We start from the raw sequence: 25,004 nt of genomic DNA, 5'->3' as shown, positions 1-25,004 counted from the left end.
TGTATTTAATATCCACTGCCCTTCATGTCCTCCTCCTATTTTAGAGATATTTGAAGTTTCATAACAAATGTACATATTTACATATATCGGCAGCCAGAAAGTCAGAGTTAAAACAAAAAATAAAGTAGGCATCACGAATTATTGGTCTGAGCTCCTGCAGAACCCATCCATGTCAAAACTGAATTACGCTGAGCACTGTTCAGAGAACTATTTTGTGTTAAGACAAGGAGAAATTAATGTACCCACTAACCTTTTATTGAAAATGGTAACTATTAGAAGTATTTATTTAGGCATTATTGTATTATCGTTATATTATACTACTATATTATTCTATATTATATTATACTATTATTATAAAGACTACTAACACAAAGAATTTATTAAACAAAAAACATCTAACACGAAACCTGCATAAACCATGGACTAAATCAAAAAGAATTTTCCCTACCCTCATCCTTTCAAAGGCAACACAAAGTTTTACTGTGAAAAAACACTAAGGAGGGCATCAGTGAAATAACTTATCCATAAAAAAGACTCTATTACAGTTACTATAACTCCACACGGTTCTGGTACCAGTGTGGTTGACAGAACAGCACACTGTAAAAACGGACTAGTGAAACAGCAGACGCTGGTCCGGAGCCGAATCAGAAGTAAGGTTTGCCTACACCTGTGACATCTCTGCATCTACAGGAGATGTAATATTTCTTATCATCCTCCCAAACTGATGGGAGGACAACTGCAACATGTTGCTGCAGCTCCCAACTATGAAAACAAGCTGTGACACCTGGCTGGACCATTAGGGATAAGGCTGACGTTGTTTTCTACCATGTGGTTAACAGTACAAATGAGCTGTCTTCCTCTATAAAATGCATGGTTTAGGTTTTATAACAAAACTATCTTCCTTGGGTAGCTTATCTGGCTTATGAAATAATTACCACAAAGCAATAACACATCTTATGTATGCCACACAATTCAATACTCTTGAATAAGAAACAATTTTAACAATACCTTATCTTTTACTATGCTTTCTTGACACGCTGTACATTTTGGACTAGAAGAACTGGAGAGAAAAGAAAACAGAAAAACTATTTTAACTCATCTGAATTTTTGTATTACAAAAATTTCCGTTTATGAGGCACTTAGTTATAATTATTCAATATATTTTAAAAGCATTAAAAGTGGATACAGTTCATTATAATGAGATAACATGATGTTATTTCAAAAAATTGGAACACTTGAGTTTTCTGTGGACAGTATCTGACATTTCCAAGGAAATAAGACCACCACAATGCCTCCAGCCAACTGTGCAGCAAAATTCACTCCCTATCTTACAGTCTGCACTCGATCCACAATTTTTGTCACTTCTCAATCTATCTGGGCAAACAAGCAAAATACTGTCTCTTTGATTACCCAGTCCTTTTTCAAACAACACCTAATTAAACTTTACTTTCTCCGACAGTCAATTATACATCCTTTTAGGGTAAAAAAAGTATTTATGCCCATCTCCTTTAAGTCTGTTCTGGTTTTAGCAACTGTTACAGATCCTTGCTCCCTCCTTTGGCTGAACTATTGCCCTGTAGCTGTTTCAGTAATCTAATTACCAAACTTGTGATCTCTTAGACAACAGGTAGGCTGAGGAGCAGAGCAGTTTGTGGACAGAAACTGAACTGGAGTGTAAGAAAAACTGTGTTCCTACAGCTGTTTCTGACTCTGACCTGCTAGGTGTCATAATGCAAATCCCTTCATTCCTTGTTAGCTCCTTTTCCCCCTATGTAAAATGGGGATAGTCATAATGATGTCCCTTGTAAAGCAGCGAGATCTATGGATGAAAAGCACCAGGTAAAAGCCAGGTAAATTCTTTTGTAAAGCAACTCATTGACAGGCTACGTAAGTTGCGGCTGCTAGCAGCAGTGCAAAGCAATGTGAAAGGCTGAATAAGTTTATGTTATATTATCAGTATGGTTATTTCAAATCATCTCACTGGCTTCTGCTCCTTAACTGACCACGCTGTGTCTCTCATTTCTGAGCATCTTAACTATCTTGCAGCTTCAATATCTGTAATATTTTTCTTAAGTTAAAAAAAACGGGGGGGGGGGGGGGGGCGGGGGAACTAATCTACTTGAGGGCATATAGTGTTTAATACAATGTCATGCTTTCCTCGCTTTTACTAAATCCACTCAAGCATCCCAATTGCTCTTTTAAACTACTACTGCATACTGAGCAGACAGCTTTACTGCATTATCTACACCGACTCCCAATTCCTTGTCCTCAAATAACCCTGGAACAGAACCCACTAGCGTGTAATCAGTGTGCGCGCGCAGCAGCACATCAACACTGAATGAAAAATTTTAGTGCCAAATCCAGTGACACTGTAAACTTATTTTGCTTCCCATTTTACGGCACACATTTTATTTCCCAAAAAAGGAGCTGTAAATTTAATTTTAATAAAGGCTTTGTTTGCAACAAGCACTTAAATACAGTGAAACAACTTGAATGAAAGAGCAGTGCAGTAGATGGTCTTAGCCATGTGTCCTTTTCAATAACAGACTGGGTGGAAAGTCAGAAAGGTAAAATTACACATATTCTAGCTGCACTGTAATAAGCACATGTGCATGTCTCACAGCAGGGAAGGAAAATTGCCCAGATTCCAGCAATGCCAGAATTGTTACTGTTTAAGATTGTTAAGGATCTGCTCTGTCCACCTGCACACATCCAAGCATGGCAGATGTTTGGTTTTCTGCAATCACTGTTATTAACCATGTGAGAGTCCTCCAAAAAACATATATTCAGAAAGAAATAACTGCATTTATTAAATGCGAACTACACCTCACCTGAAAATGCGTACTGAAAGAAAAGTTGGTGGGGTTTTTTTTGTTGTTGTTTTAAATTTAACACGCTGTAGCACAAAACCTACAGGAGTGGATTAGTGAGCTATGGACCCTTGTATTTGCCCAGTACAGAGGTTACTCTTTATCATGAGACAGAGTAATGTAATATCCTCCAATCTGTTTTGCCATGCTGCACATAGTCTTGATTTATATCTACCTGAGATCACAGTACTTCCAAGTGAAATATAAATTAATACCTAGAGTCAGGGTGGTAACAAAAAGTAAACAGGAGATCAACAAGACCTTCCAAAGGCAAATCCTCTCTCTGTTAGCAGTCCAGAGCGCAATATCCAGCGAGCTCAATCTCTTCTCTACCTCTGCTTTCCCAGTAGTAAATGGAAGTATTGACTACTTATTTACTCCAGGAGATTAAAGCTTGTGGAATGGTCTCCAAACATCAGACCAAGTTTTAAAAATCACACTGCTGAATACAATCAGTAGCAACACATCAAAGCTGAGAGGCAAAGAAATATACTTCTGCTGATGCACAGATACTTCTTAAAAGCTAGATACTCCTTGAATGATTGCACTTTTATTCTTACCTGGACTGGGAAAGATTGCATCTCTCAGCGTTCATTTTATGTCTATAATTTTCACTCACACACTTTGCACTCTGGCCCAAACATCTCAGTAACAGAGAAGCCAGCCTTCCTGACCCTACTGGAATCCACAAAACATAAAGCCACAGGACATGCAGCCAGAAGGGTTACAGGCAAAGGAAACTCCACAAGTAATTACATTTATCCCAAGGGTCCCACCACTCAACTGTAAGGCTGGGTCCACAGCTAGGTTAGGTACTATCACTCTAAGGAGCCTCTGCAGGCTCACTTCCTCACACAGACATGATTTACTGAGGGTATTTTACTCCAAAATAGCCATGTTAGCAGTCACATGAAATAGCTACTCAGTCTAGGCTCCACAGGCAATGAAATTCTTACCTAACACATCACTACACAGGATTAAACCACTTTAACAACCGTTTCAACAATACTGATGGAAAGCCTAGTTGTCTCATCCTGACCCCAAGTAGAACACACATGTTTGCACCAGCACATGGATAACAAATAATCAAGCAAGCAACAAGCGGAAGGCTGCTTTGAGCCAGGGCATTAACTTCATGTAATCCTAAAACTACAATGATGTCCACACTATTTTCAGCAGTTCACAAGACTTAAAGGTATCAACATGTTCTATCACAACAAAAACCATACCTTAGCAAGGCATTCATGCAGGTCTCACAGAATCTGTGTCCACATTCAGTCTGTTTAGGATTGCATAAGATGAAGTGACATTTTTCACATTTATACTTATCTTCCACGGCATTTACAAATTTCTCTTTGTAGCCACCTTGCTCTGGAACATAAATCGATGCTGAAGGACTGCGATCAGGATTGGCTCTTTGTTGTACCATTTCTACAGACAAAGGGGGTTCTGTCTTCTTACTGCTGTCCATGCTCTAAGATAGTTTCTGTGAAGCAAAAAATGAGAAAACTTCTGAGAAATGAAGATCTCTTCTTCCATTTAAATGAAACAAACATGGCATCTCTGAGAGACTACGTAAAAACAGAAAGCACTAAGACTAGATGCATGTCCACACATCATGTGAACATCATACGTAACTGCCCAAGTACATTAAGCATCGCAAATCTGTAAAATAGTCCACATTTTTCGAAGGCTCTAGAAGGTCAAGAATCAAAACCTATTCCTGAAAGCAAAGTGTTAGTCCGTTATGACCATCGCTCTAGGAATAATAAGAACAGAGTTTTTATTCTTCCATCTCTCTCTCTCTCTCTGAAAAATGTCCTTGATATTGAAGTCATACCATTAGAGGAAGCAGCAAGGGGTGTGGTGGAGAAGGTGCACTGGAACGGTACTACACGAACACTACTCACATGCTATTATAAAAAGCACACAACCATCAGTGTCCTAATCAGGGTATCTGCAATCTACGCAGCTCCACTACCAACTTCTCCTGTCTATCCAGTGTAAGACATGCTGCTTTAAGTTTCTTTTAGAACAAAACAACAGGTTTTTACTTATTAAACACTTTCCAACCTGTTCATCATACATCCCCACGTGAAGAGAACGGTGATACAAGTCTAACTGGCAGAGGAGAAAGGCCTACATAACATGGCCACTTGATTAGTTCACCAGGACTAAGCACAACTGACAGGCAACTGAGAAAATAATTAATGCAGTTGAAGACTGAATTATAGTACTTATTATCTTGGACTGTGATTCTTCTAGGTCAGCATGCAAAGCGTTAGCAGAGCAACAGAGGAAGAATACCCAGGTTAAACCTGTTTTCAATAATTCCCTTGCTTATCTTGTAGCCAAGCAAGTGTAAGCGGTCTTAAAAAACCTCCGCGCATGAAGTAGAAAGCACAGTTGGAAGACAAAACACCTATTTACATATTTAGAAGAGAAAGGCATACTTCAATTCTCCCTCCATATTAACTGACGCTTGAAATATAAACCTATTCTGCTGCTCTACAGTTGCCTCAACCCCTACAGTTATAATTCAACTTTAAGAAGCAGAATGAAGAAGTGAGGCCCAGTTTATTTCTCAGTTTTAGAAGTATGTCCATCGATACCACAAAGGGCATCAAATCCTTCACATCCCAAATACACACACCTTCTCGTACACAGTTTCTGCGATCTCTTATTTTCCTTCGTTAAGCCCCAAACAAGTATGTGCAATTCAATGTATTTTCTTGTAGCTCATTTCTGCATCTATACTCTTGGTATAGAACTCTCCATAGAGACTAAACAGACAAGGAAATTCCTCTCATTTCTGATGACAACTGTTATTTCTAGAAACAGAAGACAAAAATCATTGCAACTCATTGCTGCTACCATTTCTTGGCTTTACATCAGCTGAGCAAAGGTAGAGCTGTTGAATGACAAATCCACACTTCATTGCCCCCTTTCCCCAGGGGAAAGCCTCTCTGTATCTTCATCAAACAGGGAGAGCCCAAGGAAACCATCCTCATAACTCAGTACGCAGAGATACAATGATTGGGTCTTATTCAAAACCACCAAAAAAACCCAAAACCAAAAAATCCCAAACAAACCAGTTTCTACAGTAACTGAAAGGGAAATATAAAGTCTGGTCCAGAATCTGAATTAATGTCTGCCTGTTCCTTGTCTATTCTTCAAAGACTGCAGAGTCTAATGCCTTGACAGAACAATATCTGAAAAAAACAGAAAAATCAGTGCTGAACTGAAAGTAACTTGCAGTTCTCATTAATGAGGAAATTCAGATTATTTCAGACCGGGGAAGCAAGCAAAGCCTGAACTAGTTTCAGCAGCAAGCATAATAAAAGAAAGAAAAAAAAAAACAAACCCAAAAACAAACCCAAAACCAGATAATGATGACACAGAAGAGGCAAGTCAAGAGACTGCAACCAGCACACAAGAACTGAGATGTGATGCTGAGAACAAGAGTCTGAGAGACAAGGAGGTTAAAGAGAAGTTCCACGAGTGAGAAAGGAAAGCAGCTGATGAAAGTAGCCTAGCGTTAGCGATTGCCCAAGACATGACTGCCATTGCTGAACATCTGTGGCTGGACAGAGAGGAACCCAGTCATGAGCTTAGACTTGGCACTTTGTTGCAGTCATGTCGGAAAAGCAGATTAGCAAGAGAGGAAAAAAAGTGTGACTCCATAAGCATCCAAAGTGGTGAAACTTTGCTATCGACGGATTTGCTTCTTGTGCGTGACTGTGGGGAAAGCTTCACTTAAGAGCCTGTAATTTAGGAATCCGTAAAGGTTTTCAGTTCTCCGATTTGTAATTTGTAGACAGATATCAATGCCTCTTTCCCTCTGCAACTGCATATTTTTTTATCATATTCAAGACCTCTACCGTTCTGTCAATTTTTGGAAGTAAAAGGACAACTTCAAGTATGTTGACTCGTAAGAACAACAAAGGGAACGTGATTTTCCTTAAAACACCAGAACAAAACAAGGCATGGCCTGATTCTGACCCACAAAAGAAATTCAGAAAAAGGGGCACTAAAAGAGATGCTGACAGGAGAACTGTTGAGTCAAGAGAGCACAAAATTCCTGAACTTCTAAGTCATACAACACAACTACTGAACCTCTGTTTCCTTATTCTGTTTCTTCCAAACAAAAAGAAGCTAAAGATGGTTAGTGGTGTGAGGTCTTCCAATACCATGATTTCTTCATGGAAACAGAATAATTAGTCACAAGGAGGCAGGCAAGAGGAGACAGGAAGGGTGAGAAAGAGAATATTCAAGATTTAACTGAGAAAGAGTACCGAATACCAAGTGAGCAGCAGGTGAGAGTTTCATAGAGATATGAAACCACTCAGGGGCTGGACTGTCAGCTGGCAGGAGAGACTTCATACCACTAAACTGCACAGGGCTCCACAGGACTCCACTCTGGGAATTGACGGATTGGATATCTTGTCACAGAAAACAACCAGAAAGCACACTGGTAAATAAAATTTACTATGCAATATGCCTAACAGCCAGATCTGTGTGCCTCAGCTTTTATATTTCTGTTTTATGAGCGAGAATATTATATCGGAAAAGCTAAACAAGCCCAGCACCAGAATAGCCAGCTTGGGGAGGAATTCTCTTCCACAGTACTCTGAGCAGTGAGGATTTTCTTAGGCAGCAAAACCAAGAAACCGTTCATGAAGTACTGCAATAAAACATGACAGAGAACTGAGCTTAAAAGAACACCAAACCCTCTTTCCTTATAATGAAAGAGCTGCATTTAACAAGGGGGTGGGGAGACGTGATGTCTATCAAACTGTGCACACAAATCAAACTACTGTACGCACAGCGCGATGCCCTCAGGCACATGAGTTACATGCTCGTACACCTGTATATGGGATCAGTGGTGAACACAAGTGCAGATAATACAAACACTTCAGCTGCCACCCTTTTGCAAACAGCTTTCTCTTACGGTTTACATACCACTACAGGGCATCATCTGCAATGTCTTCTTTTCCTTTTCAGGAATCTTTAACAGCAGGACTTAGATTGTACCCCCGTAATCACGTTTCAAACTGCCAACAAGAAGCAATTTTCCAGTCACACTTCAGTAAGACACTATGCGCTTACAGCAGTGAAGATAACACACTTCCAGAAAGCGGGCAGAGGAGCCTGGCTAGAACATTCAAGATAGGCCAGCTCTGGTGGGGGCCTCCAACTCCTAAAGGCACGGCAAGCTGCCACCAAGCCAAAGACTCTGGTTCTCGTTCAGCAATCTTAACTCCTAATTCACCACTAGCTATTTCTTAAGCTCCAGTTTCTTATCCCTGGGAAAAATCACCCCAATATAAGAATATGACTTTTTGATGTCTTTTAAAACTGTCAAATCTTGGACAATCACCTTTCAGATAAGCACATAAAAAGAGGCACAGTCACCAAAGCCATGTCCACCGTCGATTACATTCTTTCAGCCACCTCTCCTGCAGGCAGCATATGCCTACATTCACGTTTCTGCAGAGCAACAGAAGCAGAGACCGATCTGGTCATCAGACGGGTGACACTGCTCACTCCAGTGTGTCACATCTCACTGAGCTCCATTTTTGTCACTACTCTTGTTCAGAACAAGCAGTACTTAAGTACCTGAGGCTGGACCTCAGTTAATATTTCAGGATGTACAAACAGTAATAAAGGTTAGAACTATTTGTTGTTATTTAACTCATACTAACAACAGTGCAGAGGGTTAGAAACTGGAAGCAAAAGTGCATTTACCGACGAAGATGTTCCAAGAATTAGAAAGCACGTGAGTTCGCAAACAAAAAGCATTTTGTTCTTTCCTTCTTTAAGCAGGGATACTGTTCTCACCACAGAGAGGGCAAACATCCTAGAAAACGGCATTGGTGTTCTGTATTATAGCACATATATTTTTTTTTATTTGCTCTTTGGGAATAAAATCAAGTTGCAACATAGAAATATAATAATGCATCTTTAAAACCTCAAAATAAATTTGCATTAAAAAAATGGGAGAAAAAAAAAAAACAGCACACCAACTCTTATGCAATCTAAAACACCCCCAAAAATGGGTTGCAAAAGGGACCACAGGATTTGGGACCTAGCATGCTCTGCACGAAGACGTTTCAATGTGTTGACAATACAAAGCAAATAAGCTCTTGACAAAGTTTTAAAATCTGAAAAGGTCAAGAAGTTATTTGATATAAGTGTTTTTGTTACACTACCAGAGAAGCAGATAACAGAAGACACAATCTAATTTGGTTATTACTTAGGATAGAAAAGCTTTTTGACCAAATTACAATTTGCACTGAGAAGTTACTCAAACAGAGCAGCACTGCATGCACAATATCTAAATTAAGCTTTGAAAAAGAAACCTGAAGTTAGAGAGGGAGCTAAAGATCACAGCAGAAAAGTGACCAATGAGATGATGCAACCTTTCCTCTTCAAAAAACATGTTATATATTTTTATCTAAAAAGCGTAAAACCACACAAACTTCAGTATCTAATCCTAACTAGGTGATTTCTTTGGTAGCCTGGGGTACTTTTTTTCAGTCTAGCTTTTAATGAGATAGGGCTTGTGATTGTCCTGTCTCTCCTCCTACTCTCTCAAAAACACTTTGGAACCAACTGGCCAGACAGGTTTCGTGAAAACAAGCAGCTATGTGGTTAACAGAAAGAGAAACTTAATGCAGCGTCCCAGTGAGCAAGAGGCTATAAAAGAGCGACCTCAATCATCACCACCTCCCTGTGGTCCATCAGTTGGGCAGTCAGTAGACAATCACACACAAGCCAGCCAAGACCACGTGCTCCCTCTTGTCCGGGCAAACTTCAAGGTCTTCATCTCCTCCAATATTACAATGGCAGAGGGTGGGTTTTGGAGGTCTTTTTTTTTTTTTTTTTTTTTTAATTGAAGAAGGGGTAGTAGGGCTAAAAAAGGGATGTAGAACACAGATTAGTAGGAAACCAGACTTCACCAGTTTCACTCTTCACAGAATTTTCTTCGGTTCTTTAAAGGATACCCTCAGAGAGCCAGATAATCAGTGCGGTATTTCCAGCTTTTCAGTCTTCCCAGCCCATGTGCTTTCTATCACCAAGAATTATTGCTTCAAGTTATCACACAGAAACCTTTATCTTAAAATTAAATTATTAAAACAATCTGAACTTTTCCTTTGCCTTATATTTCAGCATTTTATAGCTTCTAATAAATTCCTGGCACATACTTACTGAAAAGAATGTACATCTTTCTTTCACCATCTTTTAGACAAGTCTGCTGACTGGGTTCTGCCTCTACTTCTGAGTGCGATTACAACACACAACATATACTGCCATACCTTGATGACTGGTTAAAACAATAATGCAAGCTGAAAGCAGTATATTGGTGACAACGTATTACCAATTTACTCAGTGCACACATGTCAAAAAAAATTAAAGCTGAGCAGGGGGGCTGCCATGGGAATCTTGACTCTAGAGCTCTTAAGCATGAAGGTGTCTTACTGCAGAGTCCCGGCCTCACAACACCCAGCCACCCCTCAGCCTGCCATCCTGGTAAAAGCCCCACCATTGACTGCAGAGAGGGGCACAGAAGAACAGCTGATAAATAAAATGCAAATAGCTTGAATCACTCCACAAAAACACCTAGGCAGTGGCTGAAGCAGCACTGGAGTGGCAGGTTTGAAAGCAGAGGACCATCCATCACCTTTGCCTTGTGTGAGGTCAGAAGTCTTGGCACCTTCACTCCTTTTGTTTGTACAGGCAGGGGAATTACTGATTTATTCCCCCCCACCCTCCATGCACTTGTCATTCTTGAAGCACTATTTACTGTTTCTATATAGCATATATAGGATCAACGAACCAGCACGGAGGTATTTCCAGCATATGCTTTAAGAGAAAATTCTGACAGTATTTCTGAGGGTGGGGATGGGGAAGGGTTGCTGGTCACCAATGCTAAATATAACTTTACACCGTGAAAGAGATGAGCCCATTCCTTGTCTTTTATGCAAAACATCCAAATACTAATTCTTGTATGAAAACAAAAGCAGCATTGATATTTAAAACTTATTCTTCCTTCTGTTAAAATAAATTGGGTATTTTAACTACTTTAAACTTTGCCCTGTAGTTCCATAAGCATCCACCTCCCTTGCATAAACTAATGGAAACCAACTGTGAAGACAACCTTGAGACACACATAATAGAAAAGATGAAGATCAACAGGAAATGTCACTACTTGGATATAAGCAAGTGGAACAGAAGCATTTGAAAACACACAGAAGATGCTGAGTATTCTCTGTGCAAGAAGCTTCTGCCATTTGCAAGCTCTTCACAGTCACTTGTTAGCGAAGTATCCCAGAGACACAGAGGTTGGACGGGACCTCTGGAGGTTATCTAGCCCAACCTCCTGTTCAGAGCAAGGACAACTTCAAAGGTAGACCAAGTTGCCCAAGGCTGAGTTTTCACAAACCGCAAGGATGAAGATACTGCAGCCTCCCCAGACAACGTGTTCCGCTCCTCTGGGAAAAGTTTTATTATAGAAATTATGGCATGATATTCTTATGGAGAAAAAAGGGCCTGTTCCAATGTTCTCAAGCAAACCTAATTTGACCATAATCTTTAAGGTGTCTAGTCTGTAAAAACTGTTAAACAAATAGCAAAACTATTTTTGGTTTGGATGGTACAGCCTATTCCTTCTTTTCCTATCTGAACTAGAAAATCCGAAGTATAACCAAAAATGGTATCTTGATATTTTGCAAAAGAACAACCATGCATGTCACTTGAAACATTGTGTACTTCTCATGTTCTAGTCTGCAAGATGACTGAATAGCAGAAAATTAATGGTATGCTAAGTTTTACATTGTTTTATTTTTTAGCCTTTTACCACTTTCCTTGGCTCTATTTCTTTCAATGAGTCTACACATTCATGTGACGTGTTTTACGGGATTAAGCAAACCAGCATCCCAGTACAAGGAACCCAATTCAGCAAACCCAATAGACTATGCTTTCATGAAAACACTTCTAATATATACTCCCCCCTGTGTGTAACAAGTGTCTGGAATCTAAACAGAAAAGAAAGCATTGGATAGATGTGCAAAGTAATCACATCAGTATTATGAGATGAGGATGGGATCTAAATAATAATGTAGTACTAATTTCTTTTGGAGTATCCAAAAGCCCAGGGACTGACACTTTTAATAACTACCCATTAATATGTTGAATACAATTAACTTTCAGTCTAACACATACAGCACTGATAAGAAGAAAAACTTTAAAAGGATTCAATTGTAAATACTAAAAAAAGACCACAGAAAAGTAATTCAGTGCCATTTAGGAAAGCTGTTTTTTACGTGACACTGTGTTCACCTATTACTTTTTTGAAAGTTAACAGCATTCTTTTGAATCATGACATATGTGCTGGCAAAACGGCTTTAAGATTCAGCCTGAGGCAGTAGTAAAAACAAAGTGTTTGTATTTTGACTTATGCTTGCTATCTACAACTCTCAATAATTACTTCATAATCTCAGTGGGCTACCAAAACGCAGTATAAAGCCATTTGAAGAGCAAGAAATCAAAAGCCTCTTTTAGAAATCAAAAGCCTCTTTTAGAAATCAAAAGACCTCTTAAGCTTTGAAAGCCTGGGTCAGAAGACAACAGATAAAGAGCCATCCTGTCCAAGCTCGCCCTGTGTGCTTTCTTCTCCATTTTGAATCCCAATTTGGGTTCTTGTCTATGGGCGCAGGAGAGAAAAGACAAAATATACAAGGTTATTGCATTTCACCTATGAAATTAACCCCTACTTGAGGTCCATATTTCTATGCAAGGTTTTTAGTAGAAGCATTTAAAGAACAGGAAAGATCAAAAGATGATCAGATGATCATAGGACAAAGAGTACTTTAATCTCTTCCTCTGCTGTTCAGGGGAAGTCCATGATTGAGATACATATGCCTGTCCCATGTGGAGGAAGTGGATCAACACTGTATTTTTTTGTAATTTCTGTCTCTGTTTACAGAGGAAAAATCCTACCACAGAAGGAAAATATTCAGATCAAATATTCTGGGAAATGCCATAAGAACCATAATATTTCAAGTTAAAGGTAGTTTCCTTTACAAAATTGTTTTATTTATGCTTTGAAGAAAGAACTAGCAAAACCAGTTTAGATTTGCATTCTGAGTACTCTATTTTTATGGAAAGCTATTTCCACCAGTCCAGATTTCCTCCACTTCTCACTTTACAGCGAGCTTAACATTTCCTTTACTTTTGTTGCCCATAGAAGTCATTGGTTAACACGTTACAAGTAGTAAATGTCAAATCACGTACACCCAAAAGAGAAGTCGTTCACTATGTTTCCCACTCACGCCTGCTATGATGGGGAGACAGTAAATTTGAACTACCCATGACAAATCCTAACATGGGTTAAGGCAGATGGCATGTCCAAATCATTTTGGCCAAAGCATTAATTCCTTGAAAAAGATGTCTCATCCCCCGCTTAGTGACCTAAAAAAAGCCCCCTTTTCCCCCCTAAGGTGTGCCTTCAAGAAAACCCCGCTGCATGATTTATCAGAAACAACTTGCTTTTAAATTACATCAACTTAAGACACCTAAATCTCTTCATCTCTGAAATCACCAAGTAGGAATCAAAAAAATCTTGCTGTCCTTTACAGTTACTGTCAGTCTTTTTTTCTTTTCCCTTTTTTTTTTAAACCGAGACCTATCGATGGATGCTATTCTTTTATTCTTTTCCACTCTCTTAATCAAAGAGATCCCCAGTTTCAAGTGTAATGAAATTTCAAAAGTCTGGCAGAATAGCAACAGATATTCTTCAAATCACAGTCTATCCATCTACTCTGCTGACTGGCAAGTGCATGAAGAATACTTTCTGCATTGCCAATTTCTGGCAGGGTGCGTCTGTGCTGACTCTTAATGAATCCGGCCTTCAAACCTAAGCAGAGGTGCTACCTGCTTTAAAATTCTTTACCTCATCTTCTGCAATTATTAGAAGAAAGCATCTGAAGGCAAAGGTGCCAGAGACCAGTAAATACAAAAAAAAAAAAAAAACAAAGCACTTCAAGAGGCTGATTATAAATAATTACAGGAAAACTGCCTTCTCAAGAATCCCAAAAATATTAGTTAATCTAATTTTAAAATGCAGCTCACCTTTAACAAAATAATCCTCCCTGGAAATACCGAACACAGCAGAGTGCAGAGGAAGTCGGTAAACGAAACAGAATGCAACTTCAAGTATGGCTCTGCACTTCTTGAATTCCATGTTGAAATGAAGTACTGTGGAACTAGAAATGGCCATCCCAGAAAACTTGAGATCACAGTATCTCACATCCACAAGAAATTCTTTCCACTCTAACCAGATTAACTTTTCTAAGCCTACATTCAAAGCTAAAAAAAAAAAAAATATCTATCCTGTCTGCTGTGGAAACTATCTCACCCACATAAAACATTTGCCTGCTCTTCCATTTCATCCAGTTGAGCGCTACATATTATAAACACAGGTAAGAAAAGACTACTTTTTCACACTGCCCTAAATACTAATCAAATTCTAGGAACTAACAACAGCAAATGACATCATCAGAATATTTTATTTAACATTAAACTGCCTAGAAGACATGCATTCATACCCAGATCCCAACCTCTCACTGATCTTAAGTGGGTTTTTCCACCATTCTAGACAACGTCTTCAGCTTTGTCTAAAATCATTGCTTCTTTTTCAGGAAGAAAAAGGAAAAAAGGGCATAAGGGCAACACTCTCATCATTTGCCTCTACTTTATTATTTATCAGAATGCGAAGGAAGACAAAAACACTGTCCACTTGTTTAATGCAGTGATAAGCAGTTTAACTTCAGTGATTTCAGTGTTCATTCTGTATACTTCACTGTTTATATTGTATTTTCTATGACCAACATCTTGAAGTTGTTGAGATTTTTCTGTTAGAGGAAAAAAACAAATTGACGCACATTTGTAAATGGAATCTGGGGGAAAAAAAAAAGCACACAACAGAAACAAGTATTTCTAGTCATACTGAAGTGCTTTCCACTTTCTACATCTCTAGTAAAAATGTATTACTGAAGTTGAGTTTTCAGGAAGAAAAAACAAGGTTTAGAAATAGTCATAGACCATAGACCCTTAATTCAGACTTGTCAAAATATTCAGAATCAGAACTTCGTATTCACTGCTATCGAAAGCATTTTTTACTTTTATCAAGGTGTTCATGGAAGAAGCTGGGGGTTTTGTAGCTTAAGATTTAGATTCACAAAACGCGTTTCCCAGCAATTTTGGAAAGGAAAGAACACGTTGCTTCCTCTTGTAGTAAAAGCAGGCTTTGGGAATATGCTATTGAACGCCAAGTCTATATAAGACACAAATTCCTTCTGATCTATGACAGCATTCGTTCTTCCAGCTGCAAAGTTTCATTAAAAGATTCCTCTACCAGGAACCTGCATGCAAGTTCCTAGTTTCTCTCTCAGATTGTGATTACTTTCCCATATATCAAACTATATTATTTTGCCTTGCCAACCTTAAGTCTTATATTTGCTGCCTGCAGGTTTACATCAACTGTTATTCTTGAGGTTTCAAAACAATAGATATTGCTGACATCTTGAGAACAAGCCATCTCTACAGCACCAGTTCAGACAGGATACTTCTAAGGACAAAAAAAAAAAAAAAAGAAACAGTTCCCTTTGAACGTTTCTCTCTTGCAGTGGATTTTGAGAATTAACAAAAATCAACGAGGATGTTTTCCTTCTACAATATACTTAGTGTGAAGACTGTAAGACTACTTCACAAATTTTTCTGACTAAATTTCACATTACTACCCAAAAGCAAGTGTTTATCGCTGTTATAGAGCCAAAAGAAGTTTAACACAAGAGACAGCAGCCTTTCAAAGAAACCTCTGGTAGAATTGTGCAGTACTGCTGCTGAAGAGATGCATTAAAAACTGATGCTTTCCACACCATCCACAAGGTCTTAGAAAGATTTCTGTTTTCAGATTTGGAATAGGAAGTTGCCAGTTTTAGTTGAAAATTCTTTTTGCGTGCTTAAAGCCAGAGGGATCCTCTAGTTATTATTAATGAAATCGTGTTCACCTCTACCAAATAAATACTGAGTAGAGCAATTTTGTTTAATGTATTAATGGCAATTTAACATTTAAACATGCATTTTTGTTTTTGAAAATTCAAACCTGAAAGCCTCCAGGTGTTGCACTAAAAACTAAATGAGAATACTCAGAGATTCCTTGGAGAATTTATGCTGATAAAGACTATCTGCTTGCATTAAAGATCCATGGAGGCACAGTCTAGTTATGCAGAATGCAGAGAGTAACTTCCAATCAGACCAAATGCCAGATTTAAAAGTATGCAGAGGACACTTGCTGTTAGAGCAAGGGGCTTATGTCCTAAGATTAGAGTTGAAAGGATGTTGCACTGCTAATGACTATTCAGAGGACAGTGCTGATTCCCCACTTCTTGCAAATAATTTTTTAGGCAATGAAGCTTCCAATATTACAGTAGTGTTTTGGATTTTTTTTTTTTCACCAATTGTACTGAATGGCTATATGATTGTAAGACTTTACCACTTTGTTTCCCCCTGAACTCTAAAATAAGCATAATATTGCTTACCTTTTATAGCATCCCTGGTCTGAAGTGTTCTACATCAGTAGGAAGTATTATTTTTAGACTCTTCTTCTAGTGAGATTTGTCACCAGTCTAAATCGTCCTAGAAGTCTGGATAAGAAGAAATCACCTGCCCATCCTTCTCAGTCTCATAAGAGATTTTTCATTTCATAATACTTTCCAACTAAACTGCAGCCCAATGCTTTATGATCTACACAAAGCCATTTTGGGATCTGAAAACACTAGGTATAATATTACAGGCAAACAGCTAGAGAGGTCAAGGTACATTCTATATATAAGAACTACCACCTCGACAATGTAAATGCCATATGAAGAATCTCTTCTTCTGCCTGCTTCACATTGTTCTGGAAACTCTTGTACTACTGCCTTTAGAAGATCCCCAAAAAGTGTCAAACTGAATCCAATTAAGAATATACATAAATGCACTTCCTACAATACAGCATGGTCCCAAAATACTTCAAAAAAGCAGTAATATACAGAGAATCACAGAATCATAGAATCGCCTAGGTTGTAAGGGACCTTTCAGATCACCTAGTCCAACCATCAACCTAACTCTGACAAAAACACTCAACCATATCTCTAAGCACTACATCCACCTGTCTTTTAAATACCTCCAGGGATGGTGACTCAACCACTTCCCTGGGCAGCCTGTTCCAATGCTGAATAACACCTTCCATGTAAAAATTTTTGCTAACAACCAATCTAAATCTCCCCTGGCACAACTTGAGGCCGTTTCCTCTTGTCCTGTCGCCTGTTACTTGGGAGAAGAGACTGACCCGCACCTGGCTACAACCTCCTTTCAGGTAGTTGCAGAGAGTGATAAGGTCTCCCCTCAGCCTCCTCTTCTCCAGGCTGAACACCCCCAGCTCCCTCAGCCGCTCTTCGTAAGACTTATCCTCCAGACCCTTCACCAACATCCATGAAGTCAGGCACAATCCAGTTCCTGGGATTCTTGTCCATCATTAAACAGCCTGTAGAACACAGCAGCGATAGGCTCATAGCCTACAGCACAGACAGGCATCCTGTCATGATTTCACTCAAGCCTAGCAGTATTTGCTTTTAGTAGACATAGTTGAAAAGTTTTCTAGAAACATACAACTGTTGGAGGAAAAAGAAAAAAAAAAAGAAAAAAGGTAGCTCAAAAGCGCCTGTTAAGCATGACTCCTGTTTCCTCTATACCTCTGCTAACCCTACAAGCAATTATTTTGAGGCCAAGAGCAGAAAATTCCTAGTGTTATCTCAGATCAGTGAGTTCTGTAGGTTAATCACAGTGTCAAAAGTCGTTTTATCTTTTTTTTTTTTTAATCGTCCAATTTTCAAGACAGTTATTCATGGAAAAACCCCAATTATTAAATTAGGTGTATGTAAACTCACACTGTATTTCTTTTCTTTATAAATTTTTAGTAATTTATTCTCCTGGGCACTGACTGCACCAGAGTTTTACTAATCACAGCTATCACCAGCATAGCTGTCACCAAGTAAGTATAAATGAAGGTTATCCCATTTTGAAACAAGGATACATTTCCTTATCATTCCAAACAGCTTCTGTGTCTCACTGAAGTACAGGATTTCATTAGCATGCTTAGGGACAACAGCAGCTATAATTAAGGCAAATCCACAGTATCAAAGTTCAGCTGAATGAGGACAATCCCAATTTTCTCTCTCTTCCCACATGAAAATTTTAAATCTTTAATGATGTGTCATCACCCAATTTTTTTAAAATCGTCTCCAGATAATTTTTTTTTTTTAGAAGTAGCCTAAGCAGAATAAAATATGATAGAGCTTCTCTCTATTAATAAGACCTTTTGGACTCACATACTATCCTTTTGTCCTCTCATTTGCTGAGTTTTGACCAGTAGTTTAAATCAAGCCCCTCACTACCACATTGAAGTTTTACCTTGAAGCACAACGTAAAAATTTCATTACATTTCATTACATTTTCAACGTAAGGAGAAAATATTATGTGTATGACTAGGTGCTGAATTAAAAACAAAGCAAAAAGGCGATTTCCAGTAAAGTTCGAGATGGCAGGTAAGAAGAAAAATATTCCACAGGAGTCCTAACCATGTACTCCAACACAGTAAAAGACTGCTCAGGTAAAATGTTCCCCTCTCTACAATTACTCATGCTTTAGTAGAAAAAAAAATAATCACAAACTCCTTAATAAATGTAGTAGCAATTTGTCTCCTAACCATTACTAGCAAGCTCATGAAGTTTGGATCGAGTACAGCCCAGCTCAGCCAAGCACTCAAACAAAAGGCCAAAGAAACCAATGAGAGAAAGTACATCAATCTGTAATTCCAAACAAATCTTTCTCCTTCAAAGTTTATCCAACGCTGTCAGAATTTTCATGCTCGTCAAACGTGAGATTTTTCCCAGCAGCCAAAAAAAAGTCATATTCAAACCAAAAGCATCAAGATTCTTACCATATCACAGTTGCATAAAGCAGTGGCAGTGCCCCTAAAGAATTTGACACAGGTGTGAATACAGTTTCAAGCAACCCACAAGGTAAATCACAAGCATTAGAAGATTAAAGGTGAGCCTCCAAACTAGCAGTAACACGACTCCATAAATTAAATGTATTTTCTTAGAACCTACTCTTTAGAACAGGTTCACCTGAAGAACAGGTTACAAGACCCTTTTCCATTTAAATACCTCATCAGTATCACAGCTGCAGTCAGAACAGCCTAACAGTTGAAATCCTTGATAGTTCTTGTCTTCTTCCCAGACCAACCTTTGTTCTTTCTCACTGCCTCTTCTAACCTCTCCACTGGCTATCTGCTACCAGGGACACTCTGTATCAGTCTGGAAATTACGTACTCCTTCTCACATAACAGTTCTCCTTGACAGATAACTGAAGAGACTACAATATTAAAAGGGGAATTGTTAGTTTAAAAAAAGCTCTTGATTTCCAAAGTTCATGCAACAGTTTTCTTGATTAAATCTGTACGCTTGTCTTCTTGTTACACACTAACATCCCTCCCTTCCCCCAAATTTGGAAGGCTCTTAGATTGCTTACATTTCCTTCGTTTTATCTGAATCTCATTTGATTGGCAGCTTGAGGAGAAAGGAGAACAGGCTTTCTCAATGCTCTGTTGGGGTTCTTTTTACTCTTGCCAATGAGGGGAGCTTTGCTACAGTCTGCCCGGTTTCTTTCTTTACCCTAATGAAAGAAAAGTTTAAGTTATGTTACCTTCATTCAAAAAAACCTGTAACAGGCTTCTCAGCATCTGTAAAGATGGTCTAATGAAACTGAGGAAGTATCAAACTAGTTTTTAATGATAAATTTTACAAATAACATAAAGAAAGTTATACGTAACATACCAACATATGATTTTTAAAGCATTGTTTTCCTCTCCCCCACTATTGTCCACAAAGGACTCTCAACAAACCATTGCAGAAGGACATGCACAAAGTAAAAATCACAGCTAATTTATCCCGCTTTCACACACATACAAACTTTTCCATCAGATACATTACGTGTCATTACAGACTGTACAAAACCTTCAGAGCAGTGCCACTTTCTTGGTAACAGTCTGTTAAATTCCATTTGGAAATATCAGCTCAATTCTGGGAAAGTAACTAACTGTTCTGCAGAGTGTTTCTTAAAAAAAAAAAAAACAAAACAAAACAAAAAAAAACCCCACATCACACCCCCTGTGACAATATTCAAACAGATCATTAGAAGAAAGCAGTCTGGTTTGGGGAAGCTTGTTTGATCCTGGAATTTTTACAGGCACAAAGAAAAAGAAGGAAAGAGTCTGAAAGCATAATTAACACAAATCTCCATCAGCCTCTATCTACATGCATTCCTAAATGTTGGCACTAAAGTTTAGATGCAACAGATGCTACAGCAATGCCCAGGCCACCAGTGCGCTAAATCTGAAGTCCTCACAGTCTCTCTCATGGACAGCAAGGACTTCAACGACAACATTTTGTGACCACGTTGCAGTAACTTCACCTGACCACTTACAACGCATACAGTCAAACCACACTTTTGCAAGAATTTTTAGTTTCTCAACTCTTGTCAACGAAGTTTGCATCCACCTACCACAGAGTCCAACAGTGCCAGTGAACTCTGACCGATCTGAGCAGCTATTCCGTAGTGCCAGAGCAGCGATGTTCCCAGATGACACTAAGCAGAGCGGCACCAAGGGCCCACCTCGGCAGCGCGTTCCCTGCTGTCATCCTGCACAGAACGCTGCGGAGATGGATCAGCCTCAGCAGTTACACAGAGTTACGGAAGTTCAAACAGTCACAGAATTGCACACCTGCCGCTAAACGCGCTGGGCTCTCATCCCCATTATCGTGTCTAAAGTCAACGACTTTGTAACATGAGACCAACATAACATTTATCTACTCAGGAGAAATGCCACAAACTTCCACAGCTATAAATATGATCTTTTGGTGGCTTTCTTTTTGATCTTTGTCCATGCTACAATTCACCTTTGGCCCTCAGGGGAAAGGAAAGGCTACTGCAGCTAACAAAGTAGCAGCCACACTAGTCTGGACCACAATCATATTAATTTGGAGGCTAAGGAGTGGATTCAGACTGGGGCAAAAGAAACACACTGGCCAAGGAAAACCCAATCTGGCTCATTCTAGAAACACAGTAGCTGGAAAAATAGCCCAGCAGTGAGATTTATAGGAAACTACAGGAATAAACTCTTACTCATATGAAAAGGAGATCTGCAACTTTCCCCATCAAAATAGCATATAAATTGCAAATCAGCCCATAATTCTTACAGATGTCATGAATGAAATACGAATTTCTGTACTAAACATTTAAATAGTAACCGGGCAAGAAATTTAAGTTCTAAAGCTCTTTTAAGCTCCCATCCTGAGTTTAGACACCGATTGCAATTGCCCTGGTCACTGTCCTTTCATATTCTTAGCTACAAAGCTGAATTTAGTGCAGGGAATTTTGTGGCTCTCCTTTTCCTCCTGACACACCAACCAACCCCTTCTGATTCACAGAAAATTCAGGCACCTCCAAGGTTTCCTTCTTACTGAAGTAGTGCACTCCACAGCTAAACAGCAGCGTTATAGCAGTGCTATACCCTTAAAATTCTGGCATGAAAAAAAAACAGCATCCAAAGACATGGATGAGACATAGAAAAGGATTGGGATTTTAGCTCTTGACAAAAAAGGAACATTACCAGAACACTATTCTTGAAAACAATTCCTTATTATATTGGATAACCAAAGTGAAAACTGTCTCCAAAAAATATTTTAATACATATGAAGAACAAATAACTGTTTGTTAACTTTAATATACTTGATAATTCAGGGAATTTATTACAATGAATTTCAACGAGTTACAAGCAATAAAAAAAGTAATCAAAACTTTTACTCTCCAACAGAATGCAGTTATTATCGCATGCTGCAACATGCAGAAATTACTTCTATTACCCTTTGTATGTTAGGCAACAAAAAGTACCTTACCTTATTCTCCACTGTCTGAGCACAGAGGATTAAAAACAAAGTATTAGGCAGAAACAGTAAGCATTTCATATCAAAGAAAAGACACACCCCTGCATCAATAAACTGAATGGCTGTCTGGCATACCATGCACTTAATGAAAACTTATCCACGGCCTTTTTTTTGCAGGAACTCAGATCTCCCAGTTCAGAACCTGGAGGCAGCCGTTCGTGACCTCCTGCTCCAAACGGCAGATCTCGGCAGCACGGCACTGCAAGAGGGGCCAGCAATGCTTGATTTTTCCCTCCTAGCAATTCCCTCCTTGCCAATGACTGCACTGCAGTCTTTCCGAGGGCTACGCAAAACGCAGACAGGGGAGGACTGAAAGAGCCCGGGAAAGAAACACAATTGCAGTAAAGTTTGTTCAAATCCTCATGTCTTATCAGACATGGGCTCGAAGGAATAAACTACAGTTCGTTGGGATCTCCAGGATTCTCTCTGCTGTTCCTCTCCTCATGATCCTGCATTTCTTTTCCTTAATTTTTCATAGGATAATTTTTGGATTTTACTTTGTGGCAAAACTAGAGGAAATTGGGGGGGGGACACAATTATTTTTTACATTTTTAAGTTGTTTCTTATATTTAGTGACTTCACTGTTTATGAATTAGATTCAAGCTACTTTTTACTTTCATAGTCACTAATATTTTAAAGGGTTAAAAAAACTAAAGCAAAAAAGAAAATCTTTTAAGGTTTGGGGTTTTTTGGGGAGTTTTGGGTAGATGGTGATGGTGGGTTTTTCTGCTTTTGCTGGTTAAATCAGGGAATTTAGTCAATTAACTATTTTAACACTTGGACGCTTTCTCTATACAATTAAAACTGCCATGATTACACAGCCAGCAGCATTTGTGAAACAAACGCCCAGCAGGGGCATTTGTAATTATTTCCCAAGTGTTCCACAACAGCAGCTAAAGAATACACCCAAGCATTAACGAAGCTTTCACAGAATAGCTGAGGTTGGAAGGGACATGTGGAGATTATCTAGTCCAACCCCCCTGGCTCAAGCAGGGTCAGCTAGAGCCGGCTGCCCAGAATGCTGTCCCATCACCTTCTGAGTAGCTCCACAGAGAGCAACTCTACAACCACCCTGGGCAACCTGTTGCAGTGTTTGAGCACCCTTACAGAAAAAAAACAAAAAAATAAAAATTCTTGTGTTCGGATGGAATTTTATGGGTTTTTAATTTATGCCCATTGCCTTTTTGGACACTAGAAATCTGATTTATACTTTTTTTCCCCTCCCTCCCAGCCCTCACTTCTTCATTCTCCACAGCTGCATTGAAGAGCAAAGGGAGGAACAAATGGGCTCTCGGTGTCAATCAGCCAGTTGTTGGCTCATTCGCAACAATAGGCTCATCACTGCTTTCCACCCCTCCTTCCCTCTGCATCCTGCAGAGCAAGGCTCAAGGCCAGCTCTTTTAGCCCATAGCAGCCCAGCTGCCTACCATCAGCAACCTATGAGATCCATGTTCTCCTTGGGGGAGGATCCCGCCCAGCCTTCTCCGGTTGGGCCTCGCGGGAGCACCACACAGGGCTGCACACATGCCGAGAGTGACATGGAAAGCTCAGAAACCTCCAGCAGCTCCTCAGCACCTCCCTACCTTCTGCCCGCAGCCCCCCAGGAGAAGGGGCACGAGCCAATGTTATATGGGGATAAGCAGAAAGGAAATGGGAGAATTTGGAGGTGGATGCATCCTTTTGGGTTTTGGCTCCCAGCAGTGAAAAGGTTGGTTGTTTTTAGTGGCATACCTCAACAAGGTTTACGTTGGCCTTTTAAAGAAAAGGTAATGGGCAACATAGGTACAGACTCGCAGATATAATGAACATCTCTACTACCCACTCCACCACCCACAGATGGGAGAAAGATTAATTTCTCACAGCTGTGCACAAGTCCTTTGCTTACTTTTCACAGGGGGCTCCTGAGTTTCCATGAGCTAAAACGGCAGTATTACAATTTATTTCTTTTCTAACATGGCTTAGTTAAAATTGAGATTCCTGAAGGGGACAACATATACTCAGTTTAGGCTCCCAAAGTTTTAATTAGTTTTATTTTAAGCTTTTCTCTACTAAAAATGATTTATTTAACACTAAAGATCATCTTCAGTTTCAAATTTTTTCCCTGCTTTGTAGACCAAACATCACATATTACATTTAAAAAATATGATAACAGATTTGAAAAGGGGAAAGGCCTGTTGGTTTTAAAAGAGAAAAAAAATCAGAGGAGCCATCAGAGACTTTCAGCATGTCTCAGAGCAGTTCTGTACATTTCTATTCTCCTTCGCTGAGGAACAGATACAATGCCTCCTTTCTCTGATCTTACCTGACACCTACCAAGTTCCCATCTCTTCACATACTTGTATACATATTACCTTGTATAATAGGACTTCAGTCTTAAGCTGGGAACTGCCAAACGTGAAAAAATAACTAGAAATGAGGAACACAAAAACATAATTATATCTTGGTAAAGTTGGGGGAAAGGAGGACCAAAAATATCCCTTTCCCCTAAAAACAGAACAGAATCTCTAAATATTTTTCAGTTTCCGCAGTCAGTCTAAAACTAGCACCTTAAGGACACTTTTCAATCTGTTTTGCTTCAGGACACTGAGAATGACTTGAAGACAGCTACATGCAGCCTAGTTGCTTTCTGGCTGGGATTCACACACGAGGATTTCTTAGGGGAAAAAAAACTACCTAGGACTAAATCAGAACAAAATCTTACAGAAAGATAGCGATTCTGCTTCATAAATTGTTCAAGGTCCCGTGTATTCTTGGTGGGAGGGTAAGACAGAAAGAGAAAAGGCCAAGATAGCATGCAGTCATTCCAGCAAACTATTTCCTCCTCCTGCACCCTTCAGGTGCTACGTGTCTAGATCACAACCTAGAAAGGACTTGTTATACTGCCACGTGAACCTACAAAAAGAACTTTTTGTGACAAGAACATGAACTTCTGTGTATAAACAGCATCATTAATTGACATAATCTATAACTTATAAGAAGTTCCTAGTCATAGTGCTTAATGTTTTGTCTAGTGTATTGTAGC

The 25,004-nt window shown here is 39.2% G+C and overlaps 1 protein-coding gene across 20 annotated transcripts in view; it reads right to left on the bottom strand.

The window, feature by feature from the left end:
• Positions 1-25,004, bottom strand: part of TRAF3 (TNF receptor associated factor 3) — a 68,138-nt gene that overhangs the window by 24,043 nt on the left and 19,091 nt on the right. For 13 of the 20 annotated variants that reach the window (XM_054199125.1, XM_054199143.1, XM_054199142.1 and 10 more), the window contains 3 exons: positions 19,509-19,652; positions 4,100-4,356; positions 1,009-1,060 (listed from right to left, as the gene is read on the bottom strand). In XM_054199125.1, the coding sequence (XP_054055100.1) occupies positions 1,009-1,060; positions 4,100-4,341 (294 nt within the window). In that variant the 5' untranslated portion in view covers positions 4,342-4,356; positions 19,509-19,652. Of the gene's footprint in view, positions 1-1,008; positions 1,061-4,099; positions 4,357-19,508; positions 19,653-20,540; positions 23,201-25,004 lie in introns of those variants that run through there. The other 7 variants (XM_054199139.1, XM_054199126.1, XM_054199131.1 and 4 more) reach the window with 2 other exon arrangements.

Source organism: Rissa tridactyla, chromosome 4 (genome assembly GCF_028500815.1).
Source record: "Rissa tridactyla isolate bRisTri1 chromosome 4, bRisTri1.patW.cur.20221130, whole genome shotgun sequence".
Taxonomy (NCBI): Eukaryota; Metazoa; Chordata; class Aves; order Charadriiformes; family Laridae; genus Rissa; species Rissa tridactyla.
The sequence above is the reverse complement of the archived record's forward strand: the minus strand, read 5'-3'. Positions and strand labels throughout refer to the sequence as shown.